Consider the following 16,094-nt stretch of genomic DNA (forward strand, 5'->3'; position numbering starts at 1 on the left):
ATCCAATGTCAAGATTTATGTGGCTTACAACCATTCATAAAATTCTTATTTTGGCCAAGTTTATTTCTTCAATTACAGTATCAAAGTCAAGAGGCCAGCTTTTTAAGAAGGAAGAAGTAGCACCTGTTTCCCATAGATGGATTGTTTAGGTGCCTACGCATGGATTTGCAGACCAGCCTTGGGCAGACATTCATGACAAGCTCCATCAGTACTTTCGTTTCATTTATGTAGAAGCAGCAGGATCCAGCATAAAATAATTACTTTATAGTTATGCTTTTAAACAATAGGCTTCAATCTTTCTATATTCCAGTCATCTTGAACACTCAAACCTGCTTTTGACAGTAGCTGGGAATTAACTGATCTTTACTACTAACATTATTACTAATCATAACACAATTGCATCCTGCACGGCCTCTGTTTGATCCTCCTGCAGCTTTTGAGTACCAGAAGGAATATCCCCAAACTTAAGATACTTGAAAAACAAGATAAATAACAACATTCTTCCTCGCTGTCCATTTCTACTACTTTTTCAGTTTATGACATATTTTCTCTATTAATTTCCACAAATTTGTAATGAGGAGTTGTCCCGAACCCAGGACAGGAGTTTTGTAATGACTCCTCATGTAGGACGTTGAGTTATCATGTGCACACACTGTCATGTGTGATAGTGTGTTCATACACTGAGGTCAGCAGGAATGAAGTAACAAAGCAGTCAAAATGTATAAGATTTAAATCTGAGGCAATAAGCAACCAGTTTTATCCAGTCTCCATTTAGTAAAGCTCTGGAATTGCAATTGCTCCAAGGAGGTAAGTGAGAAGGATGTGCAGCAGTATCAGCACAGCAACAGCACCAGTGTGCTACTGACTCAGAAAGAAAACGCTGCCCTGGGGAGCTTCCTTCCAATCACTTCACACGGTCCTACTCCACATAGTGTACACAAAAAGCAACAAAGCAGCAGCCGATCAGTGCCACTGTCGATGCTGAAATCACAGTGACCGTGCTGCCAGCAACACTGACCAAGAGCCCCAGGCACACACCGAGGATGATCTGGGCCAGCTGGACCATGGAGGTGAGAGCAGCACAGTCAATGCCCTTCCCTCGCCCAGGCTGTCCAGCTTGTTCCCCGTCCTGCAGCTTCAGGCTCTGCAAATAAGCACAAAACAAAACCCAGCAAAATGAGACGGTGCTGACAACTTGCAGTTCTCAGCCAATGCACTGTCACAACCCTGAGGTGCCGCAAGGCAAGCCAATGGCTGTCTGCTTCCCTTCTGTTTTTAATACTTGTCCCACAGAGCATACAGAATTCAAACAGAGATAGTACAAGTGCTAACGAGTTTTCCAAGCTCTCCCCAAATTTTCCCATTTCTCCCATTTGCAATTTTTCCCTCTATCACTTCTCTCAAGGAATTAAAATTAGCCATTTCCTTCAAGTTCAAGTCTATTTGAGCTCTGGAAAACTTACATTTCACAGTACAGGACACCCTATCACGTACAATTTAGCTCCAGCTCTCATGGTTGAAGGAGAGCCTCAAAGTGATGCTAAGATGAGTCATACTGTTTCCCACGCACATACAACGCATAATTCATTATAACAGAGTACTGTGCTCTGAAGTTATAGCCCAAAGCACATAAAGGAGTTCAGTATAAAATCTAAATGTAATCTTTTTGCTGGGGGGGGGGATATTAATCTGAAAATTAATGTCCAGACTAGGACTCTTCTACACTATCAAAGACCATTATTAACTACTGATTATCTGTATATCTGCTATGATATACACAGCAGACCAAAAAGCTTAGTTCATTATGTCTTCTGGTATCCAAACAATCTTGACCATTACGATGCTTTTTCGCTTTTCATGACACCTCTTAAGTTGCCTTTTAGCTGTTACCACATAAAGCTCAAAAGTACTGAAGACAGTCTCTTCCAAATCCAGTAGACAAAGTTGAATTTGGGTCCTAGGGAACAGTACCATGGAATAGGAGTTGGAATGTCGGCATTTAACAGCCCAGCACATTATTCTGGTAGAATGCATAGTGACAGAAATTGCCTGCTCTTTGTTCTGGAGTGACACAGTCCTTATACCTGAAATATTTCCAGTTTCAGACACATTTTTTTTGTTGAATGATACCTATTTTGCTGAGCTGTGCCCAGTGCTCAAAGTGCTAGGAGTTCTGGCTATAGTATATGAATGTGTAAATGAATGCAGTCTTGCACTTAATGTTGCCTCTTTATTTTTTCTATCTATCTTGTACATTATGGAAAATTTGAGCTAAATCTAATTCTGTTGTAGAATTATAGAACATATATATAGCATATATATCATTTACATATAGAATTATATATCGTTTAACATACGGCATAGCAAGTACCCTACTCCAAATAAGTACCAATTGGTTGCCTTACAAGTAACATTTGAATATATTAGCCTATTAAATACAAAGTCCATGCAGACTTCAGTGTATTTTATTTCACTTCTGTCTTGGAACAGCTCTGAATCAGAATTTCGCCTTTATTCCCTCTCTTGGAGCTGGCTGCCCAAAGGTTAGGATTGTGATCTCACCCTAAACTGCAGTCGTTGCCTGTCCTTTGTTATATCCTTCTAAAATGCTTCATCATATCATTCTCTGTTGGAAGGAACAGAGAAATTAACTGAAAACTTAGGACTCAGATCTATGCAGCTTTCAATCACATTGAGACATCCTCCTATGATTCCTCCAATAGAATAATTCAGTTTTCTTCCATTCATCCTTCTGATGCTGATGCTTAGCAGTTGTACAGAGCAGCAGGACATGTTCTCAAGGACTTGATCTAGCCCTGCACTGGTCCCAGCTGTTACTGTGTTGTTTTTCAACAGTTCAACACTTTCTTCATTAATTTTGTTGAATGTCCCCAGATAGAATGAGAACTTTTCCTAAGTCCTCCCAACTCTCCTTAATCCTTCTTTTTTCCAGCTTTCTCACCAGTTTAAGAGACTTGAGAGAACCTTTCCGTTAAAGAGCTTTACAAGATGTGAAGATCCTGCTGTGCCCAGAAACATAATATAAGGAGTGCAAGCTTTTCCAGACTTTCCTTGGAAACAGTATTTCATGCTGTGGAGGACCAAAACCCAGTCCCTGACATTTAGAGAGATAATGAGAATGAGGTATATAATACTGAACTATATAAAACTGTTTGTACTTGAATTTCACATCTTTATTAGCTAACAGCTTTTGTAACACTTTGCAGTTAAGTAAAAATGCTTCCAGCCTTTACAGTGTGGTTATTAACCTTAGGAACTCAGAAGTCACCTCTTCAACTGATACGGATGGAAAGAGGGATATAAGGAAAGTAGCACTTGAAGACAGCACAAGTGGAGCCTTGTTATCTGCTTACTGCCTGAACTCATGCTATTGGCTTTGTTTCAGTTCTGAGGATACATAATGATCTGTCTCACTGCAGGACTGTTTAGAGAGTTTGGAGCTGGGGCTTTACTTCTCTCTGTCAGAAACTTTCCATTCATAATGTGTGTCATTATAAATAGTTCGAAATTAAAATCAAACGCTGCTCACCAGTTCTATCCTGTTTTCTCCCAAAATAGACTAAACAGACCCAGACGCATATAAACTTATCCTTCCTTAGACATTGAACTCACCTCTTCTTCCCTGTGATACTCTGCAATGAGGTGGAATGGCACTGTATACAGAGTGCTGGACATGATGCCAAAGAGGGAACATAGAGCCAGAGTGGAATAGACATTGGGGAACAAGCCAATTAATCCAGTACCCAAACCAAAAAGTAGGTATCCGATGAAATAAAGTCCCTTTAGTCCTAGGTGTGGCAGGAGAATTTTCTGTATGTCTGTGAAAAGAAAGTGAAAATGCTGAAAAAAAAACAGGTCACATTTAATCAGGAAATTCCTTTAGGGTGTTTTATTTTGTAAAATGCAGTGAAGGAGATAATCTTACTCCTTCTGGAAATTGCCTCAAATTAGTGTAGGTATAAACTTGCCAAAGAATATTTGCTCACTCTGGGGATAGTCTTATTCTGACATAGCCAACTCCAGAGAAGTAGTTAACAAACATTCTGGAATAACTGCACTCATTGACAACCTCAGACATTTCCGCTGTTTGATTATAATGTGTACATTTGGCATCAAACTCTGTCTGACCTGAGAAAGATGCTACAGAAATGCCTGTAGTTAGGCTCCAAAGGCAAAAAGCCTCTCTTAAATATGCAGCTCAGCCCTCTCAAAGTTACTCAATTGAGTTTTCGGATCGCAAGTTTAATCCCGCATAAGAGCTACAGTGAAATCTGTATGCGGAACTGTGCTAGCATGTTTACACATAATTTTGAAGACCAAGGTTCATGCTTCTGGCAAGAACTTCTACTGCATTCTGAAAGACTTATTTTATGAGGAAGGCAGATGGGGAGAGGCCACAAGTACCTTCAAGAACCTACAGCTACAGCACTACTAGGTGCTAGAGCATCTCAGAATAATGCCCACGGCATCCATTTCAGTCTGGCATTTAACTTCCAAGTGATTTTCAGTATTCAGGGTCTGAACATGCAGAACAATGCCTTCTCCCAAAGTGACCCCTCATCACAGGTCATGAGGTGCGTGTCTAATAATGCTTCTCAAAGTTTTAATGTGGGAATAAAACAGTTAATTTGGCATCACATTATTTTTTCAAACAATGGCAAACAGCAAACAGTTAAAAATTATTTCAAAGCACAGAGTTGGAGTGCATTGCTGGGTACTTACAAGAATAGGCTGATGAAGAAATTGCATTGATGCACAGCCCCCAGCATCCCATCTCTACTCCTTTTCTGTAGGAAAGGTAAAGCGTGGAGTTATGAGGAGCATAAGGACTACCGTGGTATACAACCTGAAAGAGACCACAAAGATCACAGAAGGCAAGGATGACTGCACGTATACACTACCTCCTTCTTAAGGGAACAGGGTGGCCAACACAAGGCCTCATCCTTCTTAGAAGAGACAGCACCCAAGAAATCAATTAAGCAATGCCTTAACCATCCCTTCACAGCTCTCCAGGTTTCACACTGATTTCTCTCAGATTGTCACATCCCAGGCTTCTCCTTGTGTGTTATTCTTTGCCTTTTCCTGGACTGTCTAGTCTACACTGGTTCGTTTGCACTTTTTCTTTGGCTTCATTTCTCTGGTTCATTTCTTTCATTTCTTTTCCCACTCTTCTCTCTCCAATTGTGCATTCTTGCCTGTCCTGGGTTCATCTATAACAGTTATTTTTCTCCTTCTTAGTAGCTGGTGTAGTGCTCTGTTTCAGCTTTAGTCTAGGAACAATGCTGATAACATACCAATGTTTTAGTTGTTGCTAAGTACCACAACATTGCCTTATCCTGTCCCTAATTTATCTACAATTGGGCGCTTTTTTTTCTCATTTAGGCTTACCCCAACACACTAATTTTTCTACCCAGTAATTGTCTCATTCGGTTCCTTATCTAGGCAAGCAAAACCTTTTCTTTCACTTGTTCATATACACTGCAGGAAAACACAAAACAAAACAAAAACCAGCAAGCTTTCGTCTTGCCAACAGAGACAAAAAAAAAGGCAATAAAATGGGAATACTGCGTGTAAAGCACAGGGAAAAAAAAGGAAGTGGCAATGAGAAGATTTGTGCCAGGAACATATTTGAACCCTGGAAGAAAAGAGGCAGACAGGATCATACAGGCTAGAATCACTGGCAGGGACATAGTCTTACTGCCTGGAAAGGATGCAGGAAAGGGAGCACTGGGTATCATGAAGCAAATAGTTGCTGGCAGAGGGGGCTCAGGGAAAGGTTTAAGGAGGTGTGCCAGGGACAGCCAAATTGAAGGAGACAAGAGGTTTCAGCTTCAAAGCAGCTTACTGTGTACAAAGAGCTGCAATCAGTGCCTGAGGCCAGGGAGGCCGCAGTGCAAGTGAACAGGTAACGCTCACAGTGCCCACACCAAGGCAAGGCTGGCTACACCCAAGCAACAGCAGCAGTACTTTAGTTAGGAAACCTGCCCACCCCGGAACAGCTCCAAAGCCAAAGCAGAGAATGGATGTGTTTGGAACAGCTCATTTGGAACAGTTAAATAAACACAAATAGCTTTACAAATGCCAAAAGGTCTTCCTCAAAGATCCAACAGACTGATTCAGAATGGGGGTGTCTGAGATCAATTAGCTGTTCCCCAAAACTCCTGTTGAACCATCTGATGCAACCGGATCTGCCACCACTGCCACTTCCTCAGAATTATAACACTGTCTCATTTCTTTCCGGTGGAGGAGAAGGAAGATGCTAAGAAGAATGAGAAGTGAGAGGATTTTACACTTTTACCTGTCCCATGAAATCCGTGAAGAAGAGCATGTTGGACAGGAAAGCCATCCATCCAAAGAGGTGGCTCACACACAGACACCGATAGTGGGATGGCATGTTTAAAAGTGTCTTCAAGAGTGATTTAAGGGTCATCCGCCTTTGATCCTGAAAGCAAGTATTTAACAATAATACTGTATTATTGCCCTGAAGGCTAATAAAATAGCTGACAGCAAATGGAGACAGCCTTTATATCTTTTCATTGGTAAACTTCCAAAGATTTTTATTTTCTGCTAGGATACAGAAAGTCCTTCAATATAAATTTGACTTGTAGAGCTCTTGCCTAGTAAAGCCATCTGAACGATTCTCAAAGGCTCTGAGAGAGCTGAGGTATATCAGCAAAGGCGTAACATTTCTTGCTGTGGGATACTCAGTGGGATTATTGTTTACCTGTAGAACCAAGAGAAAATTTTCTGCCAAAACAAATCAATGGAGTTTCAAAAAAAAAAACAAAAAACAAACAACAAACCAAAACACAAAAAAACCCAAACAAAAAACCCCAAAACAAACCAAAACCAACCAAACAAAATGAAACCAGAAACAAAAATACAGAGACCATCAACTTTACATTGAAAATTTAAAGCTGCCACAGAAAAAATGAAACTCAAAATACTTCCTGAGAATTAAGAAGTATGAGTCATGGAATTCACCATTTCTGAGACCTCGTTCCCATTCCTTTGCCTAGAAAACTTCACCTATTCTGGCATATGATGAGATTTCCACTATGCACTGTCCTCCCCTCCATGAAGCAGGGAGAGACTGTGACACATCACAGGAGAGGCAGCACCACTCAAAATCCTAGCTCCCAGAGAATGTGAGCTCCAGCACCTGAAGACCTCATCCCACAGCAGAAATAAGTAATTCTAAAATCAAAACGTTATTGGTGCTGGTTAACAAATCCCACTGATGGGGAAAACCAAAGTATCTCTTTTAATGCCCAACCTTATCTCCCTCCTCCTTGTCTGAGTCCTGTGCCCAAAGCCATCTCTCAGTAACTTTTCCAGTCACATTCATCACATCACTTGTATCATTTCAATTTTTTTTAGTACTGTAGGTGTGCTTGATGTCAGGCATTTGTGACATGTAATTCTTACTGCTGTAAAGCTCCTCATGGCTCTTTGCTTTCAGAGAAAAGAAAAGATATTATCTGTGCATGATGAAACACTTCCAATTTCCTTTAGTGATGTTTGGAGGCAAAAGTGTTGGGAGAGATGGTAAGGGAAATGTGAAAGAATTGTAAAAGTTACATTCATTACTGTTAAGATGAATTTTGTCTTCAATTTGCTGTAAGATAATGACTTTTTTTTTATTTTTTCCTTCAATGTTCTACTTCTCACAATTCTGCTCTCCTTTGAGCTAAGTTATGCTGCGAGCTACTCTATGAATAATCGGCACGTACAAAGTTGGAAATTATTTGCTCCAGTGGGAGGTTTTTAATCCTCACAGGAATGACAAAACCTAAGTGGCTGACTTTCACCTTGAACTGCATATTGTCCAAATCCCTTGGAATTTCTCTTGGCATCACTGTCCCTTTTAAACCGAGTAAGCTTTCTATTCTTCTACATTGTCAAAAACCAAGAAAAAGAAGAAAAATTCATGTTGACTTACTAATGTTATTTCAAAGTAATTACTATCATTTGACTTGGTTTATCTAGTTCATTCAGCTTTTCCACGCAGTTCTTTAAAACAGCCTCTGCAATTAAAGTGTTAAGATAAGGACAGGGAACTAGACAAGGATACTGCTGTAATTGCAAACAATAATTTGACAGCTAGGTGAAATGCTTGCTTTCTATCTAGTTGTTTTAGAGAGTGGAAATGGAATCTGAGAAGTTTAATGCACATATTCAGTACACAGCAACACACAAAACCCACACTAATTTAAATGGCATGCTGAAGTTTGGCTCCATTTAAGTACCTTATCCTGCAAAAGCTCACGATGACAACTTATTTGCTCTATAAAATCACTGCAGCTCAAGGCCTAAGATGGTTCCTAAGGGATACAAAGGAATCAATGTAACTTGGCTTTTATGGCAGTAGATCCTGAGTAATCTGGCACCATACTAAAGAACAAAAGTCTAATCACTTTGGACGTCTGTTCATACTGTAACAGGTCAAATCTCATTAATAATCATGCTAATTACAGCTAATAGCTACATTAGCATGTAAGAGCACAGCCCTTAATTTAGAAGATACAGGGCCGTGATGCCTGCAGCAAAAAAAGAGACACAGAAAAACAGGAAGCCAAACCATTTCTTCAAGGAAGCAATTATAGTAATGAATGGACTCACAAAACATGTACCACAAGAGACAGACCATTAAGCCAGTGATGTCTAGAAAATGAATATGCCCAGGCACATCAAAGAAACATGAGACAGATAAAAGCACTTTAAGCCTCTCTCAGTCTGCCCGGTGAAGAATACAGAGAGGAGGGCAATGGCACAAGCTTGCCACAGTGGACACCAGAGCTTTACCTCAGGGATCAGATGTTACTGATTCAGAGGATTTAGTTCTTGCTAGGGTAGAAGCTCCCCTCTTGCTTCCACTGCATCTGCTCTCTTTTCATCATTTACCTTCCTTTCTTCAGAGCCCACATGGGCCAAGCAGTCAGTGGTACTCAGCTTCTCTGACAATTTGGAGGGCGCTCAGAGTGAGCAGTGCTGGTGAAGGATGCTCAAGGTAGCTTATGGTGAGGAAACAGCGAGAGCATCACAGTGTGCTAGCTATGTTCTCCCCCAAACTGTTGCTTTGCTGTCTGCTCCTCTCTGTCTTTGTCATTTTCACCAGGCAGTGTTCATCTTTTATTTTACCTTTGTTTTGCATCTGGTGAATTGTTTTGATTTGAGTTAGGAAAAGCAAGTATTATAATAAAAATGATAAATAGTAATAGGCAATAAATCCCTTTTATTTGTAGCTAAAACTTGAGTTTAGGTTTCTAACTTATAACCATCTGCACAGTCTCAATATTTTTTTACCCAATTTATCAAGACCTGACAGGGATGGATACACATGAGGCCAAGCGATCAGAAGTAAAATTAGAACAGCAGAACTGTTTTCATCACTTGTAGAAGCCAGTGAGGATTCCTAGCACTAAAAGTTATCAACAAAACAGTAAAACCGATCATCTGTTCCCAAGACCATTCTAGAAGTGTACTCTCCAGGTATTTTGGGAGTAGATTCACCTTTTCCTAGCTGCCTTAGATTGAAGCAATCTCTCATAAAAATGCAGCAGAATCAAGTAAGAGCGATGATCTGAAAGTACTCACTATTCTCTTTCACCTAAAAGTTCTGCCAAAGACACAGCTTACAACATAACTTCAAAATAAAACTAAACCTCTCGAGGTAGCATTGCTGTAAAAGTGGCAATTTTAAACACAATACTGACAAATTACTGTCAATAAACCCTCAATGGTGTGTTAGGCAGCAGCAAACCCATTTGCTAGACCAGGGAACAAACACTTCACGTGCTACGTATGAAAGCACGTGGACTTCAATGGAAGTTACATATTTATACCAAAGATCTTTAGTCTTTGCCCACAATTTGACATTAATTCTATCAGATTTAAAGGTCAAAGTAGATCCTTTCAACAAAATTCACGAGTGATGCTGAAACAGAGCAGAAAAGTGAACCTGGTTCTCCCTCATCCCTACCAATTGTTCAAAGCATCAGGACTAGCCTGCCTTGTACCTTTTGCTGGAAATACTTCATAACTTTAAAACCAATATATAAAGAGAAAAGAAAGCAGGCTTTATCCTGATCCTGTATCCTGATGGAGGATTATTTTTATGTGTGTGTGAAAAAAGAGTCAGTCTATCAATTTTAGTTAGATTAAAGGGTTCCAGGGATAAAATGACATGGCTTACAAAATCATCTCTGCACTTACCCCCATGTCTGACGTATCAGCACATTTCTCTGGTTTAGCTTCAGCCTTTATTTCAGTACATGTTGATTTTAAGTAACCATTCTTGATTTCTTCCTCTATGGAGCTATATTTATAGGATTCAGTCACTTCCAACAAGAACTTTGACTCTTCATTTTCATATCTGAGTGGAACTTCTGGAATACTGCGCAGATGTACAGCAAGGCAGATGAGCAAAACCAAGGCTGCGAAGAAGAAAATCACCTGGAATTCTGATGTCAAGGAATATCCCAGCATAATCTGCCCCCAGTCCACAGCACCTGTCAGGTAACCCAGGGCTCCTCCCAAACCTATGGGGATGGGAAAAAAAGAGAAGAAAGGTCTACTGGCACTGATAAAACAAACAAATCATACACAGTACTCTCAACATGTGACCCCCGCTAGAACTGGCTGAATAATCATTCTTCAGGTATTTATCACAAGAAATAGGAATACTGAGCTAATCACATACATGACGTGATTACCAAACATCTCTTGAGAAATCTCCTCAGCTCTGGAGCACAGAACTCTCAAAAACATGCCTGAGGAAACAGCAACACGGACTTCCATCTCTTTTCTTGACTCTTCAAAGTTTTCTTTCTTTGAAACAGTGAGTTCATAAAATTCTAATGAAATTTATGCAAAAAGAGTTAATGAAAAACCCAAACATTTTTAAATTATATCAGGACTATTTATAGTTCAGATTTTGTAAAATGTTTTTTTATAGAGGTGAATCTAAACAGAAATACTCTTTCCGTGTGAGTATTTCTTAAAGGAAATAAAACTAAAAGCGTTGTTTTGTAGTTATCAAAATCCAAGTACCTCACCATGCAGAGAACAAAACTAATAAAATACAAACGTGTAATTTCATTTACTGATTTTCTCAGAAAAGTTATGATAAAGGTGAAATGAGAATTCTGCCTTGTGTCTTGAGACTAATAAAACCAGCGCTCCGTCTGGTTGTTTTTACGATTTCTTCATTTTGTTCTTTTTGTGCCCACATAGTTTCAGAAGCATAAGAAAGCGCACACTGTTACATACAGAACAGGGCTCTGGAAGGGAAAGCAGCTCTGTAGTGTCGTGACACCCTTTTAACCAGGTGGCTGTGCAGGTCATGGGAGCTAAGCAGGATAGAAGCATTTGAAGGACTTATTGGAAGTATTTCTGTTCTGCTTAGGAGAACTGAAGACAACGTATGGCAGAACCATTCTGTCTAACAAAAAGCAACAGGACCTACATTTGCTTCACCTACAAAACCTGGGATTTTGGTTTCATTCTGGGCTTTCTGTACTCTTTTCCCTCTTGGATGTAATTAAGGCCCTTCATTGTGTCCTACTGTATTCTACAGGGGATTGTATCCTTGTTGTTTTCACGAAGAACTATTAAGCTGTCAATAACTTTTTGAAGGAAACCTACACTAAATGTTTGCACAGAGCTAATGTTTGATGTTTGAGGCTGTCTTTGCATGCTGTTTTGACAAAAAGTAATGATGACATTGGAATGCAGTCTGAGTGCTGTGTGTTGGACATGTGCGCTGTTCCTTCCACGTCTCAGTGGTCGTAAGTTTCATAACTGCAAAGCTCTACAGGGTTTCATGTTCAAACTTTAAAGTGAAGACAAATTGGAGAGCCAGATCTTGAAAATACGTAGTACAAAAAGAAGGAACTAAATCAGGGAAACAAAATGATAGCTAAAATGAAAGCTAGAAAAGAAATGGGAAGATTGCTGTCTGTGTCTAGTAGGGCTAGAACAAGGAATGATAAATGTAAATTGTAGGGAATGGGTATCAAGATTAGATTTTAGAGAAAACTGTTTAACAACAGGCCAGTGAAGTGCTGGAACCGACTGCCTTGGAAGGGCTGCAGAACCCCTGTTGAGGGAAGATTTCAAGAACAGGGTAGGTAATGACCCATAAGATAGAGGGCACAGGGTGATGGACCAAATAATGCAGTCTGTTCTAGTCTTTTTTGATGTTATTTGTCTCACATCCCTTTTCACAGCTCAGTATACAAATGAATCAGCTAAATCTGTGGCTACAAATGTGGAAATCAAGCCTTTTTCCTATCATCCAAGCAAAAATTGCAACCAGAGTTCTGTTGATGGGAAGAATGTACATAAGACTGACTCCCCTCTCTGTCCAAACAAGTGATTGTTAAAAATCTGATCTGTCAGTTTCCAGTGGGTAATACTGATTTAATTCCATGTGGTTTTAAGGTTCCCTTATAATCTGTGTTCCTGGACACAGCTATTTTAAATGCCCAATGTTAATAGCTACTACACCTCCCTCCTCAACTACAGTAACTGTCACTGAATCTATATGCCTCTGCTCTTGGTTTGGCTCAATAGGCACAAAAATCTGCATCAATACAGATTGCATGACTCCTCATCCAGTCTGCTTTTTGTCTACTCCTTTTACAGTAACTGCTTTTAAGATATGGCTGAAAGTGCCTCCTGATCCACATTACAGGTACCCAGCCTTATGTGTCTTCCCTGTGCATCTTCTCAACACAAACGTAGTGCAGAAGGTTTCCTTCTGTAACTGAGCAACATTTCAAACACGTATAAAGGCAAATGAAGCTCTCACTTCATATGCAAACCCCTGCACTGAGCCAGTTAGATGTATTTTGCGGAAGCTGTGAAGTTCTGAATTTTACACAGAATTCCTATTTCTATACAGGAAGGCACATACTGGAGCACTGCTGAAGAATGGAAACCAACTGTTCTGGTTCGTGCAGCTCTTGCTCTATGTCACACCAAGTCAAAAATGTTATTCTTAAGTGCTATGGCAAGGAAACAAGTTACATCCCTTTTCACTTCACCAAAAACTTGACAAAAATCAGAACAAGATGAATAAATGCTACTTCACTTTTTAAAATAACTAATTGCTCTTACTTAAATCATGGTTATGTTGCTGTAAATGTTTATGCCTGCAGCCTTCTGCAGCAGAGTTCCTGTAGCAGCAATCACAAGTCCTGTTCTCTGGAGCAGTGAAAACTCAGCAAAAAAAGACTCGTGACTGAAGCGCGGGATCAGATGATCAGTTCATTCAATATTAGAAACACAGGGAGGATAAAATCCATGCAGTTACCTTCCCCTCCTTTGAGAAGGAGGGAGGAAAAGAAGGGATCTGAGTACCTGTGAGGAGGGCGTGGTAATGCAGACCTTTCTCTTTATCCTCATGGCAGCAGACATCAAATAAATACGCTTTGATGGGGCCATCGATAAAATCAGCTGCAAAATCAAAAAGCACTACTCCCAGCATGGTAATGATTATTGCCCACGTCTGCTGCTTTTGTCTCTCACCGATGAAAGCTACAAAAAGAAAAACACCCTCATTCTGACAGCAACAGTACCATGTTCTGCAAAACCACATTTTATCTTTCCTGATACCTCCAAATCTAAACAATGCTTAGCTATGCAAAAGAGATTCTGTGTTGATACCAGAATCCCATCAGAGAAGCAGGATAACTGAATCTGTAGTGCTGAGCTGTGCTGGGTTAACTTACTACTTTGAGTCAGCACAAGTTTAGGGTATCCCAAGCTCCACAATCAAGAGCATCAGTAGCCTTAATCTACTCCTTCGCATCTCCATGGCATACTCTGGTAGACTAGCACACATGCAGTCCTTTTCTGCTTTATTCTACTTGTCCCACCCTTCCATTGTTGTAGATAATCAAGAATTTGCTGTAACTCTTTGGGCAGATGAATACAAGTTTATTCAACACCAGTGATTATCAGGAAGAGAGAATAAATCAATCCCCAAAAACATACACCTCCCCCCTCTGCCAAGTCATAGTGACAGCAACAGCTTTCTATCAAGACTCTGAGAACTCCACTGCAAGCTGAAAAACAATAGCATCCACGGATGTCATTCCTGTTCAATTTTGAACATTCCAAGTACAACACGGTTTCCAAGGAATTGCGAATTTCTATAATTCACCAGCATAACATAGTTCTGAGTCAAGCCACTGCTCCAGTAATTAAAGATAGGTATTTTAAATGGTCACCTTTCTAAAATAGGGATTAAAAGTTATTCAGTTTCAATTAGTATTATGTCACAAAACCAATATTTATTGCTTAATTTAACAAGCTAGATTTAAGCTCATAAAAACTTCTCTGGGCCTAAGCAGTGCTCTATTTATATGAACAGATCAGGCCACCACACCAACATGCAACGTGCTATAATCACATGCACAAACTACAGAACACTATGTACAGGGTACGTAACTGTTGGAATTCAACATATATTAAGATTTTAGTGTTCCCCAGCTCCTTCAATGCAGCTGAGCAACACTGTACCCAATTTTAACAGGAGAAAAAAGGAACCCCTCTTTTCTTTCTGATTCAAAAGGCTAGGATGAGTTTTGTCTGTCAGCACAGTGCATGCCCCTCACTCACCTGAGATCATCATGTCCCCATTGAGGTACAAAGCCATGCCTAACAGCATTATGATGCCCAGACCCAGAATGTAAGGTCGCCTCTTGCCCCAGCTACAGGTGCAGTGATCACTGGCTGAACCTACCACGGGCTGCAGCATGAAGCCCAGGATAGGGCTGATGAGCCACACCAGGCTGTAGAGGTTCTTGGGCAGCCCTACACTGAGCAGCACCGGCGTGACAAAGGCGGCCTCCACGGCATAGCAGAACTCCCGGCCGAACATCACCATGCTGTGCATGACCAGCCTTCCCACCGCTCGCTTCCTCGGCACCATGGCTCCAGCCCTCCTCACAGACTGCAGCAGAGCCTCCTCTTCTTTGGTGCTGTCCATGTCGGCCTTGGCCACCTTGAAAGGAGATAGAAACTCTCTTCTGTGAAGCTGATTGCCCTGGCTATGTGCGGCGTGCTGGCAAGTCAGTGCTGCCCGCTCTGGCTGACATGGAGCCCAGGTCATATGCCGGGTGGGATCAGACTGTGCTGGGGGAGGGACTCACATACTTTTATGGCTCTGGGATCACAAGTTATGCAAGGAAGGGGGCGGGGAGATGTGTTAACTTGAGCAGATCTGAGCTCTTGGGCGTCTGCAAAGCTCCCAGCTATCCACAACTAATTACTGTTTAAGCATGAAACACACATACAATGGGAACATACATCACGCGGGAAAGGTGCAGGATTAGCCTGCCACAAAGCTATTTCTTGCTGCTGTTAAGACAGTGATGCCAAGAATACAGAACCCTCATCTCTCTGTTACACAAACATGAACACCAACCAGAGTTCTGGTTTCCTGTGGATTGAACAGGGTGGCAAAAATCTAGAAGATGTGTCCAGAAAAGGATTTCAATGCACTTCATGAAGATAAGGAAGTGAACCTACCTACTGCCCTGGAGTGTTAGTGGCAGATAAAAAGCGTAACAGATGTCTGTCAAACAGCAACTGGCTGTTATTTTTGTGTACCTGCTGTGTGCCATCCCCAGTACAACCAATTATTTCCTTGGTTCCTTAAGAACAAAGGTATCAGGATCACTTACTCTCACTTAGAGAAGGCCTTAAAAGAAATCTGTAGTGACATACCAAGACTGTACCCTTTAGATTAGCCACCTGTGTGAGGCAGCTGATCCAACCTGCACGGAGTTAAAATGAGCCTTTTAAAATTGACTTCAGCAATTTTGGGGTCAAAAGTTATGTGCACTGGAGAGTACATTTGATAAGGTTTATTGTTCTCCGACATGATCAGATGCAGCTGGGACTAAGCAAATGGTCACCTCTTACTGTAAAGGTATGTAATATTCAGTAATTGACATTAGTGTGATTATTAGCTGGAAACTTAAGATGCTTCTGTTGATTGTTTATCTAATTTGTCAGGACCTACTAGGTAAATCTTGCTTTCATGCAGGTGTTCATGTGGT

At 40.7% G+C, this 16,094-nt stretch overlaps 1 protein-coding gene across 1 annotated transcript; it reads right to left on the reverse strand.

Annotated features, from left to right (window-relative positions):
• Positions 1-919: 919 nt before the first annotated feature.
• SLC45A2 (solute carrier family 45 member 2) lies at positions 920-15,142 on the reverse strand (the record flags this gene model as incomplete). The annotated part of the gene is made up of 7 exons (XM_080637364.1): positions 920-1,144; positions 3,634-3,839; positions 4,744-4,867; positions 6,320-6,463; positions 10,237-10,562; positions 13,387-13,563; positions 14,650-15,142. The coding sequence occupies 7 exons, from the start codon at positions 15,140-15,142 to the stop codon at positions 920-922; spliced, it is 1,695 nt and encodes a 564-aa protein (XP_080493490.1).
• Between the last annotated feature and the right edge of the window lie 952 nt (positions 15,143-16,094).

This window comes from Psittacula echo (genome assembly GCF_963264785.1).
Source record: "Psittacula echo genome assembly, chromosome: Z".
Lineage (NCBI taxonomy): Eukaryota > Metazoa > Chordata > Aves > Psittaciformes > Psittacidae > Psittacula > Psittacula echo.